Source organism: Poecile atricapillus, chromosome 2, assembly GCF_030490865.1.
Source record: "Poecile atricapillus isolate bPoeAtr1 chromosome 2, bPoeAtr1.hap1, whole genome shotgun sequence".
Classification (NCBI taxonomy): Eukaryota; Metazoa; Chordata; class Aves; order Passeriformes; family Paridae; genus Poecile; species Poecile atricapillus.
In genome coordinates, this window is record NC_081250.1 from 101,183,972 (window position 1) to 101,210,686 (window position 26,715).

At 38.0% G+C, this 26,715-nt stretch overlaps 1 protein-coding gene across 3 annotated transcripts in view; it reads left to right on the top strand.

Annotated features, from left to right (window-relative positions):
- SPIRE1 (spire type actin nucleation factor 1) overlaps nucleotides 1–26,715 on the top strand; it is a 128,466-nt gene that overhangs the window by 79,350 nt on the left and 22,401 nt on the right. For all 3 annotated transcript variants that reach the window (XM_058830932.1, XM_058830934.1, XM_058830933.1), the window contains exons 5-8: nucleotides 8,581–8,664; nucleotides 10,155–10,319; nucleotides 16,747–16,833; nucleotides 17,202–17,331. In XM_058830932.1, the coding sequence (XP_058686915.1) occupies nucleotides 8,581–8,664; nucleotides 10,155–10,319; nucleotides 16,747–16,833; nucleotides 17,202–17,331 (466 nt within the window). The remainder of the gene's footprint in view (nucleotides 1–8,580; nucleotides 8,665–10,154; nucleotides 10,320–16,746; nucleotides 16,834–17,201; nucleotides 17,332–26,715) is intronic.

Here is a 26,715-nt window from a genome sequence, read left to right on the forward strand (position 1 = left end):
ACATCTGCATCCAATGCCCCTGATACAGGGAGCACTCAGGATACAAGATCTCCATGCTAAAGCTGTCTCCCAAACCTTGATATCAATAATTTCACATCTTGGCTTTTAACTACTGGATGTATTAACTGAGTGACCTGTGCTGGAAACACCTCACTCAACAGCTGTTGCAAAGTCCGTGTTGAGGCTCAAAGATAACACCCTTCAGAGTTCTTCTTTCTGCTCAGAGAGGAATTGTTTCCAGTAGTTCTCAAACACCTTGGCCACAGTGAGCAGTAATAGAGCATCTTTGTTGTCAAAGTCAAAATAAAATATTGTGGGCTATAACCATTTACAATCATATCGTAACAATAGTCTTTTAAAAATTATTTTAAAAAGTGGAAAGGCAGATTATTTAAATTGGAAAGTGGAAATTTGCAGATTATTTAATTACCTATCATTGAGCATAAAAACCCAAAAACAGCTGATCACACCATAGAGAATACTATGAGTTAATCCCAAATGAAAGAAACCATTTGCCTCTCACAGACTATTAGGCATTGATTCAAAGCACATTTAGGTCAAAGGAAGTAATCCTTGTGGATGGAATTTTGGCCCTACTGAATCAATAAGACTTTTATTGCTGCACCTAACCAGGGCCAGAATTTTGACCTTTTGATTTAGTTTTACTCTGGATCAGTCCCTCAGTAGGCATGTAAGAAATTACCAAGAAAATTATCTTGGAAGTAGCTTTTTGAATCTGAATACTTTGGATTTATGATGTACTTGGTCCTAGCTTTTATCTAACTGTAGATTTGGAAGGTATTTAATTTTGAAAATAATACAGTGTACAAAATAAAAAAATAGGTATGAAGAAAATATGAGGTGGAATGCTGTAAATCTTGTTGCACCATTTAAAAATGACCTTTATAGTTTGTACTTGAGGCAAGCAGGGATCATATGATCACATTAGGTTTGTGCCAGTAAAAGCTGTGCTATTGTTTACATGCTCTTCTGTCTTGCAAATACATAGCAGAATCTAAAGTCATAAGGAGTACAGTTAAATACTCTTCTAGTAAATTCCTTCTTTCTTTTCCTTTTGTTGTGGTCATATAAGTAATGGGTTAATAAAGTAGATAAATACTGAATACTTAAGTAAGGAAACTTTGTTGTCATGGATTTGTGGTGATTGCATTGTCAGAGAACTGGGGGAAAAGAACCATGTTACATACATCAGTTCTAATTTAAAAAAAAAAATTGTACTGTGTAATATTGTGGGCTTGACACTAAAGATGCCAGAAATTTTAAATTGTTAATTTGTTTCAAAAAACAACAGCCTAATTTGGAGATCTTCCTTTAGATTCCCTCAGACCTAGACGCAGTTTTGGATGTGAGATCAAAATGAAATTAAAAAAAAAAAAAAAAGGAGAAAAAATCCTCTGAAATTATTTAAAATAACTTTCCTGTTGATAAAAATTTCTTTGAAATTACTTGGATTTCTTCTAGGGCCACTGAGTGGCATCTGGGTATCTGTTTCCCAGGTATATAAGGTTCATATTTTTTGGTCAGTAAATGCTTAAATAGGCAGCTTCACTATAGTGAAAGAGGGAGAATTTTTATCTGTAAAACTTCACTTGCTTGGAGCAAACTAAATCTGACCTATATTATGCTGCAGCCTGGAACAGGTTTAGATGGGAAATAAACTGTGAAAGAGTCAGGGAAAAAAATATTGCTGTGATGCAGTTTTCAATTTGGCCCTATAAAAACTTAGCAGGACTTTGAAAGTCCAGGATTTCAAGAGGGGTAGATTGGTAGGTAGGAGGGATAGGTTGTAATACGCTTTAATACCAGTATATATACTAAGGAGTCATGTGTTCTCCAGTCATCATCTGTCATATAACAAATAGAGCGTAGATTCACAAAGGGTTGTACTGGCATGAATTTGGGTGAGTGTGTTAATCAGAAATGATGAAGCTATGAGTGAGCTGTTCAGATCATCTCAGTGGATGACAAATAGAATGTTTAAGGCAATTTGTCACATAATTGATGCCGTATGATTATTTCCAGTCTGATTCCTCGTGTATGAAAGGTCAGCAGTAAAGCTGACTTGCAGACAGGGAGATGTTACTTCCATTCTTGAAAAGTGTGAAATGCTTCATGCAGTGGATGCACAGGATGGATAGAGTTGAGAAAGATGTGATAGTGTTGTTGCAATAGTTTAAAAAAGTAAACAACTAAATTTTTTCTTTTTGCAAGGTGAAGTTTTTGTAGCAATACTGGGGTATTTTTCAGCTTGCTTGCAGCACCTGCATGCTGCTCAGGGTCTGTGAAAGATGACTTGCTGCAGACCTACCCTGGGTACCATCTGCTGCTATCCAGGAGTGGTCTTCTGATAGGCCAAGACTTCCTAATTCTTGTGACCTGCTGTTTAAGCTTTTACAGCTGATAACAAAGATAGAGTACAGCTTGTTTTTCATGACAAGAAGTGAACTTTCAAAATTGCAGTAAGAAAATCCCACAGAAAGGGATTCTCTCTCTCTCCTTTTTTTTTTAATTTTTTTTTTTTTTTTAATTTTTTTGGGGGACATCTGGTCCACAAGGTAAAGGAAATGCACACATGAATGCACACATGTATGACAGGGGGAAAGGTAGTTTGAATATCTGCTAAAAATTGACCCATGTGAAAGAAAAGATTCATCTTTTTCAGGATTATCCAAAAGTCGTTGACATAACCTTTGGTGGCATCTGGCCATAGACAGAACTGTAGGGACAAATTATTGATGTCCATGAGATAAAGCAAATGTTCCTGCTGTGAAATATCTGAAAAGATCACACACGTTGCTCAGAAATGGCATCAAGTGTGACTGAGAGAGACAGGGAGAGACTGTGCAAGCAAAGGAATGCAAAATTGATGCTCTGATCAGACAGGAGATTCACCAGGGCTGTATCCACACTGCGAACCTGCTTTTTTTAAGGGATATCTGCCCTGCTCCTCCTCTGGTTGCCTGTTACTGCCTGGTCTTGCCTTCTCCTGAAGTTAATGTTCCACGTGCACTTCATGGCTGAGCGAGCCAGCAATGTGCCCTTGATGCAAAGAAGGCCAGTGGTGTCCCAGGCTGCATTAGGAGGAGTGTTGCCAACAGGTCAAGGGAGGTGATCCTTTGCCTCTGCTCAGTACTGGCAAGCCCACAGCTGGAGTGCTGGGTCCAGTTCTGGGCTCCCCAGTCTAGGAGAGACATTGACATCATGGAGAGGCCAGGGAAGGGCCAGGAAGATGATGAAGAACTGGAACAGCTCTCTTGTGAGGATAGGCAGAGACCCAGGGCTGTTCAGTCTGGAAATGAGAAGGCTCAGGGTGATCTCATCAATGTCTCTAAATACCTGAGGGGAGAGTGTGAAGAGGACAGCATCAGACTCTTTTCAGTGGAGCCCAGTGACAGGATCAGAGGCAGTGGACACAAACTGAAACACAGGAGGTTCCTCTGTACAGGCAGAAGTACTGTTTTTACTGTGAGCGTGAGTGAACACTCACAAAGGTTTTCTGGGGAGGCTGTGGATTCTCTGTCCTTGGAGATATTCAAAAGCTGCCTGGACATGATACTGGACTGGCTCTGGGGGGCCCTGCTTTAGCAGGGAGTTGGACCAGCTGACTTCCAGAGATCTCTTGTACTCTCAAGCGCTTTGTGACTCTGTGGGTGGCACCAATAAAAGTGATGCTGGCCTGTAGGATGTAGACCTGTGGGTGATGAACTCCTCAACTGGCACAGGTGGTGTTAAAATCACCATGTGATGCTGGCCAGCACAGGAGATGAATGTCCAGTAGGCAGATCTGTTGCAGTAAGTTTGACTTATATCTCAAAAAGTTTTAGAGATTGATATATACCCTAGAGCATCAAAATTAATATTTCTTCCAAAACTAATTAAGACTTTGTATATTTTTATAATTGCCTGCATCTTTAATTGCTGTGAAAATCCATGCTCATCAAAAACTCATCCATAATTTCATTATCCACAGTGTGCCTTGTAATCAGGCTTTTGGTAGAACATAGAGAAAGCTCCCAATCTGACATCTTTGTACTATTCTTTTAAAACATGTTGCCTTTCATTTCTGTCCTTTCTGATGTAAAAACATAATTCTTTCAGTCTGCCTGGTTATATTTCAAACCAATCTGTATGAAATGTAAACATACAAATTCTAATTAAGTACATGCATAGAAATGAAGTTGTTCCTTTCTTTTTTTTCCTAGTTTCATGCCATGGAAAGATTAAGTTGGAAAAGAGCTAATGAAAAAAGTCAGGTGGCTATACTGCTGTATTATTTGTACAAAATATGATAATGGAGGTAGTTAATAGGTACCTAAACAATGTTAATGGCTAACTTATTTTGGAAATAGAGTCATTAGCCCAGTTATTCTCAAAAGTCTTGTGATTGTAAAAGTTGTCAAATACTCTGCTGCTTGGATTTTCAGAGAGCACAGCTGGAGAAATGAATTAATTCACAAGCTTTTCAGCTCATAACTTCACTTTTGCCTACACTTCCAAGTCTCCAGTGACTCTACTTTTGCAGCTGTGCTGCTGTCAGGCATGCAGCTCCATCATGATCAGTTTGATCCGTCAATTTAGGACCTTTAATAAGGGGAAATGCTGCTGGTTTGTGTTGGGCAAGGGGGAGTTTGGTTTTGTTTTCTGAAGTGGTGCAGACACTGTAATTCAATCAGTGTCACATGCCCTTGGTTTCTGTTTTTTGCCTCTTACACAGTCATGCTGAGCAGCATGGTGACTATTGCCCTCTCCAGAGCTGAGCAAAGTACATCAGTCTATACTTCTATACATGAAGAGCTTTGTCTGCTATCAGCTTGTGGTTTTCAGGAACTGATTTAACTGATCCTATTCCCAGTTTGAATTAAATGGGTTTTGGTACCTAGAGTACTGCTGCTGCCTAAGCTCTTGGAATTTAAGCACATGTTGAATAGCTGAAGGTATATAAAAATTTTTCCCATATGTGCATGTTGTGTATTTTTAAATTGAGCCTAGATGTGCAAGAATGTTTTACTAGTTTCACAGATAGCAGTGTAAGAATCAATTTAATCAGTAAACAAGTGATTCCTAATGAAGAGTATAAACTGGGAACTGCAGTAGACTGCACTCTGTGATTGGTAAAAGGCAAAGTCCAGGTCTGGATTCCCTAGAATACCACATTCATTAAAGCATCATGTTTTAGAAAGTATTTTATGGAAGGGAGTCTTTGACACTGTGCTGACAAGAGTCTTATATAAACTCCCATCTGGCACTGAGCACAGAAGAGCACATCTCAAATGTGGGCCACGCAGCAGCAGCAAATCTAGTGCCTGCTTTTAATAGTACAGCAAGAGGTTTGAAGACATTTGATATTTTTATTGCTAGCTTTTGTCACAAAATGCAGTCTTCTGAAAAAAATGGCCAGATGCTTCAAAGGTTTTAAAAAAAAGCTAAAGCTCTTAAAACGGTAATTTCCTACACATCCAACCCTTATTCCTGAATGAATGCCCAGGCTATAATAGGTGAATTGGGTCTGTGGTATGGGTCTGAGGTTCTGGGATCATTTAGAAAAACCCTTTTAAGATTTTTCTGCTTTCTGAAATGGAAATCCATTTAGGCCATGTATTTATTATTCTGTAATAGCTTTTCTTAAGCCATTGTCCCAAGGGTAAGTGCAAGTGGCTACAGCAGCAGCAGCTGAGGTTACTTGAAGGTTTTGGAACACAGTTGAATTCTGACAAAGAGTCTATTGTGCTTTAAATGTGTTGGTTTCTGTAATTTACAGTTAGAACAGAAGCAGAAACCCACTGATGCTGGCTGGGGATGCTGGAGGGAAACCCTAATGTTCCATTTATTCTACAAGTTTAAACATAATCATTTGTCACAGTGAATTTATTCCTTCCCAAGCAGCACTTGATATGTGTAGAAGAGTTATAGGAGCCTTCCTAAACACTTCCTGCAAGCATAGAGCACTTGCTGGTTACTTCCAAAGCTTTGTTAGTTCTATAATGATGGAAATTCCTTTATCTTCTGCTCTTCTCCACTAACTGCATGGTGAGCTGCATTTAAGTGCCAGAGCCAGGTGCCAGGGAAGGGAATGAACTATCCCTACAAAGTGGGTGTCTGTGGTACCAGGGCTGCAGCCAAGCACGCAGCACAGGGATGGCGAGTATAAGAAGGCCAGCTTTGGCAGTAGCCTGTGCTTGTACCAGCTCATTTATATCATTAAACTGCACTTGGAGACACTTCAGCTCCTGGCTGGCAGGTTTTGCTCCTGCAGTTCTCTGGTGCATGGTAGCCAGCATCACTTACACCTGTGCTTTCTTGGGTAGGAACTGCCCTTCCAGCTATGTTCCAGAGGAACATTAATTAGATAGTTGCCTTTTTTGGAAGATCTTTCAGCTGCTCAGGGTGGGTTTTTTCCCCTTCTTATTTTCTACTCTTAAGAAAAACAGGTTGTAATCTCTTCTAGCTTCGTGATATATTTATGTCAGTCAAAAGCATCAGCCTTTGGGCACAAATCAGGCCCATAAACTGGATGGTAGGGAACACTGTTGCTGAGATGGGTGATTGCCACCAGTCTCATTGAATAGCTGAAGTTTAGATTAAGCAGCTGGAAGATGTTAATTTTTTAAAAAATTAAAGTGTACCTTCCAGTATGGGAAGGAGGAGCAGATCTGACACTTGTGAGCCTGTTTACTTCTATCTTTTATCAAAAAGTTATCTTTTTGATTACAAAGAGATAAAGGAAAAAGTATCAGATGTTATATTTTGCAGTTTACCAGTAGATGTTAGCAGTTTGCAAAAAAGAAAGTAATTTACAGTTCATAGGTACTGTATTTGAAATGATTACTTCAACTCCAACTGTATGATACAGAAAAGAAGAAACCCTGGATAGCACAATACACATAAGCAAGGCCTTTATGTTACCCATTCTTTCAATTTTTCTGTTTTTCCCTTGGAAAGAGCAATTGCCTGTGTCAGATTGACCGCAGCGCCAGAACCAATAGAAGTTTTTCCATAAAGACATTCTTTCCCACTTGGGTATCTTGTTGTGATGCTGCAAGTCATGCCAAAATGTTGCCACATTGTCCTCATGATGTATCTGCTTTTGTTAGTGTGGGTGATTCATGCTTTTTTGGAGTCTTCTTATAAATGATGTATTTTTTATTTTGATAGGGCAATGGTAGTATTTATTCTTTGATACTAAAGCAATTGTGTTACATAAATAAGACAATAAAGAACCCATCTGGTCTCTATCCAAAACCTCTGTGGTAGCTGACTCACATATCCTATCTCTGCAGCCAGGTTTGGTAGATGCTTGCACTGTTGAATGTGCAAGTTAAGCGCTCTTCCAGTGCTTCCACTTCTTACACTGAAATGTTGGCAGTTTAGGAACTACTACTTCCAGGAAAAAGAAAAAGTTTTTGAAAGTATGCTTATTTTTATTTTTTCTGGAAAGCTCAGAAGCTGAAACGAGACTGATTTTCAGTTCCATTAAAGGAAGAGCTTAAGTGCTTAAAAGATAGAAATACTTTGGGTAGATACATCTGTCAGATCTCTGACCTGTTGCTTTAGTACCATAAAAAAATAAAAAAATTGTTAGCAGAGGACTTAAATATCCATTTCAGATATATTAGTGAGTACCTGGAAAATAGATCAAATTAAACATTGTTAAAGATTTCCTGGAAAACTCTCCATGAAAGTGAAGTGGATGACTGAGAAATTACTTGTACTGCTGATTCAGAAACATTTCAGTACAGAAGTAAACAAAAAAAAACAAAACCCTTTTGAATATACAGGAGTTGATGTATGTAAGAAAATTCGTGTACAGCCACAGCCTTCTGTGTTCAAGCTTGCCTGTTCTTGGGTCTGCTGTAACTTTTAATTGTTTTTCATATTCTTGATGGTATGAAAGCTTTTTTTTTTTGCCCCTTTGCACACCATCTTTTCCATATTTGCATGATCTCATCTTGTTCATAAGTAGCGGTTTTCATCTTTGAAAGATCTGTTCCTCTTCCTCACATGATTTTATTATGGATATTTCAGAATCTATACCCATGTTGAACTTACTAATTCATTTAAATATTTATGTGCAATTCTGTCACTATTCAATGTTTCTCATAGTTTATTTCTCATAGCTTATTTCTCCTTCTACAAAAATGAGCTGCCTTGAATTCAACAAGTATTAATTTTGGTATGAATGGATCCTTATCAAGCTGGTAATATTTTCTGTATTGTAGATTAACAGACCTGATAGGTAATTCAGGGTTTTCTCTGTGTATATAAAAATTTAGGCATAGAAACATTTTAAGGTGTAGTTTTTCCTCCAGGGTGTTATTATCTGAAGTACTTTCATACTCAAAACTTAACATTTGTTCCCAGCATTTAAGGTTAACTTTCCAAGGAAGAGAAATATATTCAAATAGTGTTTCAAGTTACTTTTTTACAGTAACTATTCAAGTCATAAAACATTCAGTAGAATACCCAAATAACATGATACAAGAGATTAAACATTAAGCATTAGTTTTACTTGAGAGTTAATGCCACTATTCATTTATTGACTCATTTCCTTTTCATTGGCAGAACCTGAAGAAGATTCAGGAAATGGACAAAGAGGCAAGTGATGAATCCAGCACAGATCTTGATGAACTGAAAAATGCTGACTGGGTAAGACAACAATGGAATAGTGATTCAGCATCACTACTGGCAGTTTACTTTTCTTTATAAATCTTAACTAAGGCATTATTACCTCTGCCCTCATGAGACCCCACCTGAAATAGTGTCCATCTGTGTAGCTCCCAACATAAGAATGATGTGGACCCGTTGGATTGAGTCCAGAGGAGGCCAAAAAGATGCTCAGAGGACTGAAGCACCTCTTCTGTGGGAACAGGCTGATAGTGCTGGGGTTGTTCAGCCCAGAGAACAGAGGGCTTCAGGGAGACCTTAGAGCACCTTCCTAAAGGAAGCCTCTGAGAGACCTGGAGAAGGGCTTTTTATAAGGACATTTAGTGACAGGACAAGATGGAGTGGCTTTAAACTGAAAGAGATTTAGATTAGGTATTAGGAAAAAATTCTTTACCCTGAGTGTGGTGAGGCGCAGGAACAGGTTTCAACAACTTAGTCTAGTGAAAGGTGTCCCTGCCCAGTGCAGGGGGGTTGGAATTACATGGGCTCTAAGGTATTTTCTACCCAAAACACTATGATATTGCGTTCAAATCAGTCTCTTTTTTTTTTTTTTTTAATATATGAATTAATAGTAACCCACTACAAGTTAGAACTAAATGAAGTCTCAACTTTCCTTTGCAGACAGATGAAACAATACAAGTATCCAAGCAATATATTTTTCCTTAGGCTGTTTTCATGGAGAAGCTTTTGCAGTTTAAAGACTGGACATTTAGACAGGTGCCATGCTGACTGCCCTTCAGAGGGGCAGTCAGGCAGTAGACAGAGCCACCAGCTGAATTTCTCCAGTGATGAAAGAAAAAGGCTGCAGGGAAACTCTTAAGCAGGAAGTAACTTAATTTCTAGGTACTGTTCTTGTCAGTTCATAGAGGAATATTATGAGGCTCCTAAAAAATACTTGATTTTAATTTCCAAATCTTCTTTCCACCACTAGTTCTTTCTTCTCTCCAGCCATTCTGCTTCACAGAAAATGAGATGGGGGTGTTAGTGCTCTTACAGGCAGAGCAAAAGAAGTTGAGTTTTTCTTTTGCAAGATCTTAGGACTTGAAGACCATTCCAAAATTTCTATTTGAAGAACAACTTTTGGGGAAATTTTACAGGAGAGTCCTGGGTAAAAAGTTTCAGATTCAATCACTGTTTTAATTCACATAGTATTAGCTATATGTCTATAAACTTTGATTATGTGCTTGCAGTATACTTGAAGTGGGAATTTAGATGTAAGGCATGAGAATTTCAAATCCTCTTTCCATACTTGAGGTGAGGTCCAGCAGTCCTGCTGAATTGCAATAAAGTTTTGTTATGTTCATGAGTGTTAAAAATAAGTTTATATAAAACAAAATGGGATTTGGTTGATGTGTTAAAAATAAACTAGTACAGCTGTAAATATTTGTGTCCTTGAAGGAAATTTTGGTTTAATGTGAAGTGGTATTCAAGGGTAAGGTATGAAGTAAAATTTCTGTCTCTTTTGTCTTTAGGCCCGTTTTTGGGTGCAAGTGATGAGAGATTTACGGAATGGTGTTAAACTTAAGAAAGTTCAAGAGCGTCAGTACAACCCACTCCCCATAGAATATCAGCTCACACCCTATGAGATGCTGATGGATGATATCAGATCCAAACGCTATACCTTAAGGAAGGTCATGGTAAGTCAAGAGAGTCACTGGTTTGTCAAATCTGAAATATTATTTTCCTTTTTTTATCTTCTTTTTGTCTTTTTTTTTCTTCTGAGGATCTTGAAATTACTATTTCATATAGTTACTAATGCTCATGGGGTTTATATGGCATCATCAGTTTTGCACAGTGCATTGAGGGAGAGAAGATGAAACCAACACATGTAGTGTACTTTGATTTCCATGTGGCAGGCATTTAAAATTCTGAAAGACATGCCTACCTATCATAAGCTTGAACAGATCACTTGTGTTGGGTTTGTGATAATTTTAAGAGTCATCTCAAAAGTCCTGTCATGCTTTCCACTGAGAAATTGTTTTTGACTTTTCTTATTGGAGAGTACATTTATCTTGAGCTACAACATAGTTTTTGGAGTTCCAGAATTTAAGTGCTACCATGAATGAATGATACTGTGATGGGAAAGGAGAACCTACAGTAGTTGAAAACTGCCCGTATCACAGTGTTTGAAAACTTTGATTGTTATGAATTTTCAAGGAATATTCTGTGTAAAAAAAAAATAAATTTAATTTTCCATTTGTAGAAGTTGAACTCAGTTATTTTCAGCATAGTCTCTTTTGCTTTCAAGTCAAGACAATATGCCACAGCAAGCTGGAGAATGTTCATGGGTCTCCTCCCCCTAGATCCTCATAAAGGTGCTTATAAAATTGACCTGAGGCACTCTTTTTATCAGAACCCATTTGATATTTACTGGTGTCTCCCTGTTCTTTCTGTCCTTTTGGGTTATATTTTTTTCAGTGTTAAGATGTTCTTCCTGATCATCTAGTAACTGATCTAAAGGATATCTTATCCCTAGCAGGACATTGTAAATCCCTTTGCCACAGGCATGTATTTGGTCAATATCAGTATTTATACCTTACACTTACTTATCTTCACCTGTCATTAGTTAAAATGGAAGCATTGTTTTAGAATATTCAGTATTCAGATGTATTTACTTTCCTGACAAATCTTCACACAGTAAGAGAGCTGTGATTCCACAAAAAAAAACCTAAGGGGAGGGTAGGGGGTGAGGAAGACAGATGAGAGAGGCAGAAAGTGTGTAGTATAAATGCTTTTTATGTTTGAGCTGAAAATACTTTCCTAATCGAGATCTGGATTTAGACTATCTGATTGTATTTATTTTCTGCTACAGATGTTGTTTAAATTCTAAATCAATAGGGTAAAATACATACTCAGGTAATGATGTTATCTGTCTTTCCCCAGCAATTCAGAGAAGTGTGCTAAGTGTTCCTACTACCCTCTGCAAAAGAGGACCAGTCCCCTCAGGACCTTAATTACTGTATGCAATCAGAACAGTAGTTTTGTTTGAGTGGGAACCCCTGGGTCATCTAATTTTGCTTTTGTCAGACTGGCTTTTAATTCATCTGCTGCTAAGCAAGCTCCTGCCTCTTCAGAAGAGATTTCCTTCATTATGTGGTACATCTTGGGGGCACAGCTGCTGCTCTGCTTATCCAGACTCTGGCTCTGTACAAAATCCCTGGAAGCATCTATTTTTGGCCTGCTATCTTGTCTTCTAGATAGATTGTCCAAAGTGAACTCTGAGAATAAATATGATTGCAATCAGCTGCAGGTAAAGTACCTGTAGGGCTGTCTGTGTTGCAACTGCTGGCTTAGTCTGACAACTGCTGATGGTAACACTGTTAGAAAAATCACTTCTTTCCTACTGGAAACTTTAAACTCAGTAACTTGGATTCTGCTGCAGGGTCTGCTTGAAGCATGTTCAACAATAAGAGTGCAGCTTGACATGGAACCTGAAGGAATCACACAGAATTACAAGTTTAGTTAGATTGCATATATAGAGCATCTTCTAACTGGCTATCACAGGCTGAAGCTGATTGTATGGGTTCCCATCAGCGGAAACCTTTGTCATTCTTGAGAAGAGGATAAGGATCCCAAATCTAAATTTTAAGGCAGTCTAGGAAAGATGGATTATGTTTCTTTCTATCATTCAAAATGGATGTTCAGCAAAATTTGTATTAAAAGTAATTTTTACTTTAAATTTATGGGTAGTAGTTTTAGACTGTGTAGCTTGTGAGGATACATATCCTACTAATGATACCAAGAAGTTAAGTAAGTTTTCAAAGTAATAAGTAATATTTTTAAGTAAATGAAATTCAACATGAAATCTCCACTGTTATTTTTATTAGTGTGATGCTGTGTTTAAAAGAGTAGCTTGATCTGTCACTGACTTGCTCAGTGTTCTGAGTAGAAATTAAAGGAACAGATGTTCGTGTTAGGTCATATTTTACTGTTTCAGACTGTTGTGTTAACAGACAGAAGTAACTGGAGCTTCCTGATCTCACCCATTGTTATAGTGCAAATATTCAAAATGTTTTGAAGATGTAAAATGTCAAATTCTGGGCTTTTGGTAAATAACTGGTTTCATTTGTTTCAGTGGCGTTGGCATTTCTATTTCAGTACATCTGAAAATAATTTCAGATTTGTCATCTTTCTATCCTGAGGCAAGAGTCCTCATTTCTGCAATTGTTGTGGGAGCAAGATAGCTTTCATTCTGGAATTTTATGAACTTTAAGTATCTACCTCAGAGGGATTTAATAGCTTTCCTCACCCATGGAGCACCCACTCCCACACAGGCTAAAAGCTGTGATCATTGGTAGATTCAACACTTTGAAATGGAGAAGTTTAAGATTTAATTACTCTTGCAAGCTTAATTTTTCTTTATTATTTGTATGTGTTGATCTACAGTTTTTAGTTTCAGAGTGCTTCATAATTAGCTCTGCTTTCTGCCCATCTCTACCCCCCCTCCAAGATATGCACCATCCACTGTATTTCTGAGCAGCACTTATTGAACAGTAGCTGAAATCTGCTCAAGACATGCCTGTCAGGTACTTCTATGCCCTTTCCAAAATCATCATTATGTTACATAACTGTTACACTCTTTGTAGGTAACATCACTCTTGTCATCATATTTGAGCTCTTCACAAGTACATGTCATGCAGTGATACAGGCTTGACCACGTTACAGAAGGTGAATTTAAACATACAGGTTGAAGCCATTATTATCAAAAATATCCAGTAATTTGAATGTCTAAACTGAGAATCCTATGGCATAGGTTTTTTTGGTTTTGTTGTTGTTTTTTTTAAAATTGGCTTCTTTGCAGTATTTAGCATCTTAGATTACTTAGGTAATTTGCAGTAACAGCTGTGCCTGGACAGTATTTTCATAAGCATTGTTTCATATGCTTCAAGCAGGACAAAGAGAATGTGAGCTTTACTGTGCAAAGGACTTTGACCACTTTATCCAGCTGGACATTGTAGAGTCTGTGGTTCCCTTACATACAAGTCTGACCTGGTTGTAGTGAGTTGCTTTCAGCAGGGGAGCTGTGCTTTTCATTTTACACCTTCATCACATGTTTCTACAGAAATGTAGGAGTCATCCTAGGTAGAGCAGGGAGCTTTACAGTTCCTAATCATGCTTTAGGAGTATTCAGAGGAGGGACTCTGTGTGAGTACTGTGGTTATCATGTGATGTCATAAACTTTTTTCTGCAATATCTGTGCAAGAACAGTGTGAGTACAGTGCTTCATGAAGGGAAATACCAGAGCACTTCATTCTTGGACATTGCTGCTTAAGCTTGCTGTAGGGTGTCAAAATACTGAGTAACAACTGTGTTAACTAAAACACTATACTGTCTGCATAATGCAAGAAGGTAAATAGACATCTACTGAAAGTTATTTAATTCACCACTGAACTTTATCATGAGCTGTCCTGGAAATGATGTAGTGTATCCCCTCTGTCTGTTTCCGTGTCCATGCAATTTCCTTTTAAATGAAAATTTCTAGATAGTACAAGACAGTATCAGTTTTCTGTTGACTATTACATAAAGACAGCACTCTCCTACGTATTGCTGACATATTTAATAGCTGAACAAATAAATGGCTAAGGTAATTGAGTATCAATGATAGGTGATATTATTTTTTGTGATAGTTATCAGCAATGGATCTTGTTTGGGATCACCATTTTTAAAGCTTCTGGCTTCAGCCAAAGGTAACTAAGTACCATTTGCCATTATTTTTTTAATTGCAAATCCATATTTAGGTATTAAAATATGATGGTAGCAGGTTGTTGGTAGATGATGACATGCTAGTTTTTCTGTGCATTAGCTGTTTGGATCTCTATGTTTATGTTTGATTTTTATAATAATTGGTTAAGCTTTTTTCACACTGCCCGTTTTAATGCATACTGCTATACAAGACCTGTTTTACACAGATGAAGTCTTAGGGTAGTTTTACAGTGTTTTGAGGTATTTATTCAAATACTAGTTTGTAGTTGGTGCCAGCCTGGTATGTGGAGATGAAAAAATATATATATCAACTTGTTTCTTGGTGGTTTTTTCCCCTGTAGCCTGTGTATTACGGCTGCATCTGTGCAATGTCTCTGATTGAGACTTTAATCAAGAGCCATGAATTTTAATTAAGTAAAAGTAAAGGATGTGTTTGAAGTTCTTACTACAGAGAGAGTTAGTTTGAGTAAATAAATAAATCTAGTCTGAACAGAGAGGATAAAAGTTTCCCTTCAGTATCTTTCATGTCAGTATCTTGTTTGGGCACCAAGTATGAGAAAGTAGGTTCTGCCACTGATGCTCCTGCTCTTGACTTGTTGGCTGCAAAACATCCACTTGCTTGGCCACCAGCTCCCCTTGTATCCTGTGGAAAATCACTTAAGCAAATCCTACATTTCTCTTTTTCCAATCAGATGGTAATACTGATACTAATTATACCCTGATGGCATTAAGTCAGGGCCTTGAGTGCCCTGAGGTGAAAGGCTCAGAGCCATCTATTATTTATTGACTATTGTCATGCAGAGGGTTGTTCCCCAAGGCTCAAACAGAGATTATCAGTTTACAAAACGGCTGTTCTGATGGTAATAATTCTCAACTTCAGCTGTCAACTTTGACATCTGATGAACAGTAGCTCAGGGAGGAGAGACTTCTCATTTCATTAACAATCTTGGGAGACTGGCCTCAAAAAACTGCACAGTCTTTGAACAGAAGAAATCAATCACACCCCTTAAAATAGTATTCTCCTCATCAGGAAATGTCGAATCACAGTTTAGTAGAAATCTTTTCCATTTTAATTTTTATGCACTATTTTTAAAAAGATGATGCATGTTGCAGAGTTTAGCAGCTTGGTATTCTTTGCCAAGCAACATGAAATTCACTCTTAGGAAACTAAGGAGGGTGGAATAAATAAAGTTTGGACTGTGTCTGGGGTAGGATATCTTCAGAAAGACAAGATGCTTTCCATCGGGAAAGCAATTAAATGCTCCCTAGGAGGGACTCTCCATCTGATTTCTTAGAGGGAAAGGGATGAATCTTCTTGAGGAGGCTGTCACTCAGCCTCAGCCTGGACACAGGGCATGCCTGAGGTGAGCAGAGCTTGTATGGAAGCTTCATGGCATTGGTGAAGTTCAGTTAGGGATCATATTCACATGACCTTATGGACATTTAAACCCCTTTTTGTGATGGCAGCAGTCCTTCTGGTTAGCAAAAGGGCATATTATCTGGCAAACCAGACATGTGTCTTTACATGGGTTTTCTGGCTACGGAAACATCCATATTTGTATGAATAGAGTCCCACAAAAAAAAAATGTGGCAACTGACACAAGAAAAAAGAAGTCTGAAATATGGAATACTTGGTCTAAGCAATACAGTGTCATGGAAGTTTCTGTCAACTTGGATGACAGGGCTAAATACATAGCTACTGTGTAGAAAGAGAAGGTGGCAGAAGAATATTTACAATGCAAGATGATCTCTAATCCCTAACAACGTGCTTGGGCACTGTGCTCTCTGAAGACTGAACCTGACAGGTTTTGGTTTTTTTAAGAAAATCCATACATTTATTCCCAGTTTACAATTTATACATTCTTCATGTGATATAAAAACTTCCATTGCCTTCTTTAAATCCTGTACATATAGTAAATTGACTCTTCCCTGACTCTTCCCTGTGATGTCCTACATATGGTTTTACATCTAAATGTCTGTTTCTCTGGAGAAAACCAAACCAAAAAAGCAAACAACTAGCCCCTCTTCTACAGAAATATGTGATTTACAGTGAGGAAACATACTTCTCCCGTAGACACCATTGCAGCTTTGACATTCGATTTCATTACTTCAAAATCCTAAATATTGCTGCTTAAAGCTGCTGCAGTTGGAGTTATTTTGCAGCCATCAGCAAAGCTGATTTGCTTGCCTGTGCTCTGCATATGGATTGTTGCTCCACTCAGGACTGGTGAGGTTTTATGTCTTGTGCAGGTGTCAGAACACTGCAGCTCTCTCAGGGTTGTTGTAAGTTTTCAGTTAGTCTCATCTACATGAATACAAATGTGAAACACAGCAATATATATTTTGCTTTCTCCTTTCCAGGTCAATGGTGACATCCCACCTCGATTAAAAAAGAGTGCCCATGAAATAATCCTGGATTTCATCCGATCGCGACCTCCATTAAATCCTGTATGTAATCCAGTGGGCTTCATTCCTTACAAAATAGTGGCTTTTTAAAGCATGTTTGATTCCAGCAAATATGTAGGCATAATATTATCTGCCAGGGCTTTCAAAAATACTGTCTTCTGTACGTAGAATAGGATCTCTTAAAAGAACAGTGTGTAATATGTTGCACATACCAATTAACAGCTGCCAGCAGCCCTTTATCTCTAGGAAACCATGATGGATAAAACCCTCTTTCAAATTTATGTTGAGGTTTGAAACTGAATGTATGTAAAATCATATCACAGCATTCCATGTTTTTAATAAAAAAAGTGTGAAATCTACTTTCAAGGACACACTTTATAATGTAAATATGATTGTCTCTTTGTCCCAAGGCATCGGCAAGGAAACTGAAACCAACCCCACCACGGCCCCGCAGCCTCCATGAAAGGATCCTGGAGGAGATCAAGGCAGAGAGGAAGTTACGTCCAGTCTCCCCTGATGAGATAAGGCGTAGCAGGCTGGGTAAGCACATGGCCAGTTTTTATTTGCAGCATCCACAGAAAACTTCCCACTTAAGAAGCAGCAATTTTAGCCACATCTTTAGCCACATCAGTGCAGATGTCACCGAAGATAAAATTACTCCTTCAGAAAAAGAAATCACCTACAGGCTTTTCTAGGGCTGTGCAGTCTTTGTGTTTAGTTATATTTTAAAATATGAAACAGAATGGTTCAGATTGATTCCATGCAAGTTTTTAGTGTATTAGATGGAATGGTATTATATTGCTTGTTGCACATGACAGTTTATGTTAGATTTGCTGAGAATGGAACAGGTATTGCTTGTCTCTAGTGCAGTATACCTTGACTATCTGAAAGTATTCTTTACATGTTGATTTTTAATCAATTTATTCTCTTTGTTTCCTGTTGTTAGCATCATCAGCTTCTTTATTTCAATTTAAAATTGGTTTTTATTTTGTTCACTGAATCTGTTGCATTTATTTTGAATCTAAATCTTTGCTTCCTTTTCCAAGCCATGGAAAATGTAAGTCTTTATATGGGAAAATAATTCAGACTTGTACTGCAAAGAATTTAATTTCCGCAGTGTATTTTCAGCAAACCAATATGAAATGATGCAAATACCATGCAATGCAGCAGTCACCAGTTTGCATTAGTTCAGTGGTTCTGATGGCAAAAGCGTGACAAATACAGTCCTACATAGTGACTTAGATTGCTTTAAGTGTACTGTATTTATCTGTATCAGAAAAACTGAAGTAGCTGAATTTTTAAAGAGCAAATGTGGAATCTTATGTCTGAAAACTGTCAAAAATCCACATATGTACCCTCTGTCACTGCTTTTTGAAAGATATTTGTGCTTGCCACATATACCCAAAGGCACTGGTCCAGATTCAAGTAGATTGTGACAGCCCATTGTCTCTGGAGAAAAACAATTTCATCAGTCTTGCTTTGTTGCATTGTTTTGAAGTGCTTGATGGAGTTTGGGAAATGCTTTGGTGCGTTTGTAAAAGAACGATGCTTTGAATATTGTTTTTTTGGGCATTCAAGTTTCTGGTTTGGATTCAGTTTGTGTTTGCTGTATCAATTAACATTTCTCACAGGCTTAGACTTTTTTCCAAATGTAGGAAGCTTGTAAAAATGTGGATGACTCCTTACTTTTCTTTCAAACATTCAGTTTCAGAGTTTTAAATGTTCTCTGTCTGGGAGTTACCATGTTGTCTCAGGGACTGCAAACCTGATCTAATATGTATTTACAATTTCTAATTGATATAAATTACATCAAACCCAGTTAGTAAACAGTTTCTAAAATTGATGTTAAATTTTGAACCACTACTGATTAGGACTCCTGGACTGATTTCAAGGGAGTATCTCCAATGAAGGTTACCCGTCTTCCACTAATTCTTCCCTTTTTGTTAAAGCATTAAATTTTTGTGTTTTGGAACTGGGGTAATTCCTCTTAAGTCCAGTGAATTGACTGGATTAAATGCCACTTTAATGGGGATGTAAAAGTGGATGCATGCAAGTTTTTTTCCAAGTATGTATTAGCTCCTGGAATGAAGAACTAAAAAGACCGAAGTCCTTCAAGATAATTTTCCCTACATCGATGCATGAGGTTTCGTTCTTTCTCACGATAGGAATGATTGTTACACCTAAAGTTCCTTTTAAAAAAGAATGTGCTTGTGCAGTTTAGTAACAAGTAATGTTGGTGGCATTCAGTATGGCACAAATAGATCTGCCATACAGTTTAAATGACCACTGAATGTAATTTAGGGTAACAACATGTAAGGTAATGAGGTTTAAGGATTATAAATCTAAGTAGGAACACCATGTGGGACACTTGCACCATCTGGACAGAACTATTTGTCGCTATTAAAAAGGAGAAAAAAGAATAGCACATTAAAGTGACGTATTCAGGAGCATAAGGTGTGTTTCACATGCCCCAGAGCTACTCCTTTTTGCTCAGTTTATACCATCAAGAGCACAACTGCACTTGGCTGTTGGGGTGAGTGGGGGCTGTACTCTTGCAGTTCCTCCTCTGTGATAAGGCTGTACCTATGGCATGTGTTCCAGCAGCCACAGGCTTTGTCCCTCTCTACACAACACATGGTACAGGTAAGATCTTCTCTACCCTGGCCAGTCTCAGTCTAAACCTTCTTTGGGAATGGGGTTGAGCTGTGCTCACAAAGAGAGAGGTTTGAGTAGAGGAGTTGGATTGAGCTTTCAAATGACCTCATAAAATCATCAGTGTAAGCCATCAAGACAAACACAGCCTTGAGGTACACGTCCTTTTAATTAAAAGCATGGATTTGTGACTCAAGCAAGTGGAGCTAATGGAGCTTGGAGAAAGCTTTGTTTCATGTGCAGGTTTTATCAATGTCTCAGCATCAGCTGATAAACACCCTTCTGCTTTAGAAGTATGTGCCTTTATGCTAAGTTTGGACAGAAATTTTAAAACTGTTTCTGTAGCTATTATCTATGGATAATTTCTAGTTAGTGAATACAGAAAAAATTCCCTGACTCCCCAGGTTAGCTCTGAGTCAGCCACCTACTGCATGCACCACTTTAAATTATCCTCATGAGGAAAACTTGTCCCAGTACAACCTTTTTATAAACAGCATCTTTTAGGGCAGTGGTATGTGTGTCTGACAGGCACTTTCTACCAGCTTGCAGGTTGATCGCCTGTCAAGTAAGACACATAAGCTGATTTCAATTTTGATGCATTTTTGCACATTCTTGTCACTGGGCTTGGCCTGATTATCTGGATTAGTGCACTGAAATTTTGTTTTCAGTTGAAGAATATTTTGAGGGTCTGCTCCCTGAAGCATGGTTTAATTGGAAATACAGATAAGTCTTTCCAGAAATGGAGAACATTTGGCCACTTTCTTATCTAACAATAAAATCATCAGAGGAAGAAGAGAATAATATTACAGATGCATTTTAAAGGCTAAGTGAACCTAAGGTTTTTAAAAAGAATAGTGATCAGCACAAATCAGATTTTGTTTGACCTTTTTTTCCATTCTCTTCAAGGAAACTACTGCTCAAGCTTAGCTTGGGTGTCTCTCTTTATTAGTTTAATTATAATCATTGGAGATTATGCTTAAAAAAATTGGAAATATCTTTATTTCAGGTCACTGAAACTTGTGTGAAATGTGGCTTTGTGCTTTCAATTTTTTTTCCAGCTCTTTCTCTCTTCTCTCTCTTTCCCTTTTTCCTGATTCTCTTTCATGGTGATTTTACTTTAAATATTATTTTTTTTTAAATATTTGTCTCTTGTTTTGATATTTGATTTATTTGATTCCAAAAATCTTAATTTAGTAGTAATATAATTGCTTTGTTTTCAAGTCCTGTTTATGCTACTGTAGTTTTCAGACTTTAAGCTTTACTACAGTGAAGCAGCAGTATGTCTGACACATTTTGGATTTAAGCAAGGGAGTCCAAAATGTCTCAGGTAAAGTTAATCTTTTGTTTTCATTATTCCTCTGTTTTTCTAAGGGCTGAACCATTTTCTTTTTCTGTTGTGTTTGTTTCTTTTTTTACAGCAATGCGGCCACTTAGCATGTCTTACAGTTTTGACTTGTCAGGTAAAATGTGCTGAACCACCTGATGTGGTTGTTGTGCTTATTGTGAAATTCATTCCATCTGTTTGTTGAATTCCCATCTAAGAAAGAAACTTGAAGGGATTCTTCCAAGATATGGTCAGTGAAAATAAAAAATTTAGATAAATTAGTTATTAATACTTACATTTCCCTTGCCACAAAAGGATGCCTAGGTACAGGAAACATCTGTATTTCACCTGAAATACAGAATGTATTCACCAGAGTGCTGCAATTCTGTTTAAATAAATAAACAAAATAAGGTTATCCAGAGCTATTCCAGACTCTTAAAAGGACTGCGGAATAGAGCATCACCTTCAAGTCTGATTTATTTATTTATAAATCTGACTTTTGTGTCATTGCACTCACTTTTTGACTAGACCATCTTTTTCAGTACTTCATTTTTCACCAGGATGCTAAAACTAGCTTTGAACTCATCTACCTTTCTAGATTAAGTGAAAGATACCTATGTATATTGATCTAGAAATAAACTGTCAGTTCTACAGTATCTTTATGGTGAAAGCTTTGTGAGCTATGAAATCAAAGACATTCACTAAAAAAAAAGGCTAAGCCTTCCTTCTTGTTTAGCAAAGTAAGGTTTGCTGGTAATAGCTGGTACAGAGGATCCAAAAGGTGACCTTGATCAACTATCTAATATAAATTTTCACGTTTCCTCTGGTGAGCCATTAATTAGAACACGCAGCAGCTGCATGAACTTGTTCCCCTTTGGATACAGCTATATCAGCCTAGTATCCAGAAAATAATTCATCCCTTCCTTATTATACCCTAACTTTCCAGGATGATCAGGCCCAAAATTTCCATCATTGATGTTGGAAATATTCAGCATCAGCCTCAAAGGTTTGTTGCAGAGGAGATAGCTGGCTCTTACCTAATTTCCACTAGGTGACTCCCAAAAAAGTCTCCAAATAAATCTGTTCTTTTTTTACCACCTCCCCTCTGTTCTTTGAATTACATGTAGAAACATCTCATCTAGGACTTTAGCAGAGTTCACATCCTCGGTTTTTCCATGCATCCTTTAGCCTCATCTGGTTATTTTCCCCACAGAAAGGCATCATCTGACAGAAACGCTGGTATATTGTGAACTAGAAAGACCATATAGAAGTTTTTTGATTACTATAACCTAAAAAATACAGCATTTATGTAACATGGGAGCACAGTTGATGAGTGACATATCTGTGAACGTGGCTTCCTGTTCTGACTGAGCCAAGGACACAGCTTGCCACTGTTGAGAGGGGAGGAGGGACTCCCACTGCTCCCCCTCTTCCCCAGGCTCCCCTCTAAGCGTGTGATTCTCCCCCTCTCTGTGTCAGTCCTGCTCATTTATTCACAAGAGGACTGTGTTAAACTCCTGTAACCCAGGAACAAATGCTTTTAATATTTTTTTACCAGGTTGTTCTTCTGTTCTTTCAGTGATTGAAACCTGCCTACTATCTGATCAGATGATCAGAGAGCTGGCTGAGGAGGGCAGCTGATGAGCTTGGTTGGAAGGGAGGAAGGAACAGGCTCTGCTTCAGAGGCGGTGACAAGCTGTTAATGGAGCTCAAGCCTTTTTGTGAAACCTTACACTCATGGTGTATGGGACAGCTACTACAGCTGTCTGCTGGGATTGACATTACATATGTACATGGCATCATATTTTACTCCACTGAAAGCTGCAGGGTCCCCAGGGCCTCAGAGAGCAGCCTAAACAGGCAAACTTAAGTTTTCAAAAAGTATTGCTACTCTCAGATGTACTGAAAGTTCTTGTTTTACGAAGATAAAACTGAATATGCCAGTGACCAGCTAAAGAGAAATGTTCAGATCTGTCTTTCTATATGTGTCTGTCTGCTTCTTCTTTTGCCTTTCATTTCTAAGAATTCTGGGACATCCTCATTCGTTTAAATCCAAACAATATTTTGTAATCCATTGATTCATAACCATAATATTCTTTTTTTGAAGAAGTAGCTTAAAAAATCTGTACTGTACTTGGATTCGCTGTTTTTGACTGACCACCGAAGAACTCTTCCTGGTTTCTTTATCCGTCTCCCAAATGTGATTGGTTTTGTTTTCTCAGGTCATGTGGTTCTAGCAAGTAGCATCATATAGCGTGACTGAGTGATCTGATAAAGTGTCCTTAGAAGTAAATTCGGGATGATTAAAACATTCCAGTTAGGTAGATGTGAGACACCGGATAAGCAGTACAAGTGAATTAGATATGTTGGGATATTGATAGTAAGCAGATAAGCAGTAATTTTGGATGCTTCTGCTTTGCGTGCTTTTACTTCTTTCATTATTTTAGAGACAGAGAGGCTGTACTGTGCTTCCATCACTGTTTGCACACACTTGCTTTTTCAACGCCTTCATTGCGCTCTGCTTGATGGAATTGCTGTCACAAAAACCCCACAAACCAGCTGAAAAAGAGAAGTGTTTCCTGCTAGGTGCTAAAGGATGGGTCCAGGTTTATATTATTCATGCTGCCTGTGATGGAGAGGATGCAGAATCCTGAGAAGACTTTTTCTGGCACTGCGCCAGTGTAGTTGGTGTGTCACAGTGCCCAGCTCCATGCATCTGCCTGCTGTTTTCCTGAAGAGGAGACAAGGGGCCCCTGGGGTCTCCTTTTACAAGTGGTAGCCACCTGTAGTCAGTTATCTGAGAGGTACTCAGATAACAACTGGGGACCAGGGCAGTCATTACCCACTTCCTCTAATAGAAAAATAGCTGAAAAGCAGTTTCATTTCAATGCAGTGCTGAATGCAGCTCAAAAGCTCAGTCATTCCCACTCTTTAACACTCAAATTCTTACCTCAAAGCTATGTGCATTGCTGCTTTGAAGTTGTTTCAGAAACAGTTTGTACATTTCGGGAGAATGGGAGAACTGGGAGGTATGCAGGGAGAGAAAAGGAAACTGAAGCATTTAACGCCAAATTTCATGGGGATTATTACTTTTAGATTATGACTGTCTCAGACCAATGGGAGGCAGGAACTTCACCAGGTCTTTGTAAACTCCTTAGTTTACATAACACAATGATACATGTGATGCAAACACGGCAAAAGACTGATTTGTTAGTTCTCAGGTTAGAATTCAGCATCTGAAGTCCACTGAAAGGAACACATCTCTGTTACTTTTATGCACTATGTAATATTTTACAATATATTATTGACATAATAGCCAGCAAAAAGCAAATATATAATAATTCTACAAATCCATTTTAGACTGATTTTAAACTCAGTGTATAAAATTATAATCCCAAGGAGTACATTTCCTGTATAGAAGAAAATTCAGGTTTCTGTCATCACTCTTGGCCAAGGAGGCTGGTTAGGAAGAAGACAGCATATGGTTACATGACTGCTGAGGTTTGCATGTAATTTGTGGTCTGCTTAATTCCTTGTTTCACAAGAGACATAATCTTACATGTAAAATAAAAGCACATTTCGTATTATCCTCCAGTGGGGCTTTTTTTGTCTCCCCCTTCCTAAGGCTGGTCAGGGAAGCCCAACACAGCAATCAAGTAATCAAATCAAGACCTTCCCTTCTTTCATTTGCCTGTTGTAATGACAGCTTAGAGAAAATCTCAAAAGAAACCAAACACATTCATCCAATTTTCAGGTGCTTTTCACTGTACTTGCTGCCTGAACACACAGAGAAATGTCACTCCCCCAGCGTGTCTGACTCTCTAATAAGTTCTTAACCCCAGGCTATTAGTCACACAAGCCTTTTTTAATATCACTGGAATCATCTTCAAAACATTTAAGTGTTCTATGAACCTAGAGATTGTAAACTAGTATCCATTTTTTAAAAAAATAATCTAGGTTTTTTTTCAAAGAATTGTCCATTGATTTCTTCTGTCATGTTCATATTTATAAGATTTTGTCTATTTGTTGCTTCTGACTTGTTTATAGTAAATAATTTTATCTTATTTATGACAATGTACAATTATTTGTCACCTGCTAATGTTTCTGTTGTCCAAACAGATCACTAAAACAGCTTAAACAAACTAATCATTTTTTGGTCTATGTCTGCTAACAGATTCTGGTTTTAATTTTGGAACAAGGCTTTTTTCTTGAAATGTGTTTGTTGAAACTCAAATGTCATGATCTTTTCCTTAAATTATGATAATCCATTTATTCACATGAATCCAATACTGTAAGTGCAAGAATGATAAATTGAACTTGATTGACCAAATGGATTTTATAGATTGGATGGTTTTTTAATTTCATTCTTTTTTTTTATTATTATTATTCTTTAGTATTTGCAAGTTGTAAAAACTCCCAGTTTTGTTTTTTTGTCCCTAGAGAAGAGAGAATGAATGATGATAATGATAGAGAAAGAATGGTGATAAGTGACATTTCTTACTGAAGAAACCTTGAAACAAGTACTGTGTTTGATTGTCTTCTTGATTCACCTAAAATTTCTTTGGTATTTCAAGAAGACTTGAATCAACATTATGAGCAACTCAGCAACATGTATGAACAGCTCATATATGCCTGACTTTAAATAGAACCTGGTTTAGGCTTCCTAGATTGTGATTGGCTACATAAATTACTTTCAAAATGGACCAGAGATTTCCATTTCAGAGGCCTAAAGAAATTGCACCTAAATTTCTAGGGGAAAAAAAAAATAAAGCAAGCAAGCAAAAAACCACTAGAAAACAATTTTTGATGTGAAAACACATTCCATCACCTGCCATAGGGGTTGTCTGGTGGTGTCCCCCCTATTTCCTTTCCCCAGGCCTGTTGTGTGTTTTACTTTTTGGCAGGAGAGCAATGCTGTTTGCCTTCCCGTCATTTATTCTCTCAGTGAGTCCAGCAGTGCTTACAGGCCATTCTTCACCCTCCCTACCATCAGGCAAGGGAGTCCCCACCCAGGAGGTTTAGGGGGGAAGGGGCACCACTTTTGGCTGTTGTGTGGGTGGTGCAGGGGCTGCTTCCTTGGATGGTCTTTTCAGGACCTGTGCTATCCAAAGACAAATCAAAGGCTTTTCTTTCTCATTTGGGAAACCCAGAGCTTCTTCAATCAACTACATGCCAGCTACTTATGAGGTCTCAAGAAGTGTCATTGGCAGCAGGGAGAGGAGTCAGTTTGGGTTTTGTTTTCCTCCTACCCCTTTCTGGAATTGCATTGAGCTGCTGTTGGAGCAGGAATGCATTTGATGTGAGGGAAACCCATGCTGTACTCAGAAACTTAAGAGGAAAAAAAACCATGACCTATAAGTTGTGGTAGTCAGGACACCCATTAGCAAAGCCTTTGAAGATAGGAGCAAAGGGTTAGAGAGTCAAAGTCTTTGATTGCAGCTCTTTGCAGGAAGGACCTGAAGGCAGTAATAACACTGTAGTACACAGATTCATAGGCCTGGAATGTCACCATGACTTTAGTAGCCCAAATAATTGCCTTTTCATATACTCCCAGTTGAAGATGTGATATATATATAGCAAATACAATGCACTCCCTCTCCTTTTTAGATCAGTTTCCAGCATTTAACAATAACCCAGATAATTCTTTAAAATACATGTTGATTTACCTTACTCCTTTTCTTAGTTTATTTCAATAGGTGCTGTGGTGAGAATGTTGTTAAACAGACCAACTACTGTAGATGTGCTTTGTGCAGTCTATAGCTTTGATTCACCTGGTGCAAGGATGCTTTCACCTGGTTGCAAGGATGATTTTATCCATGCAAATGGTGTTGTACAAGGAGTTACTGTGTCTGTTTATACCAGGGCAACTGTGTAAGTAACTCTAAATGATGTGTGAGTACTTGCATTGTTGGCACTGTGAATATCTGGGTAATATAATTTCCCTGTCA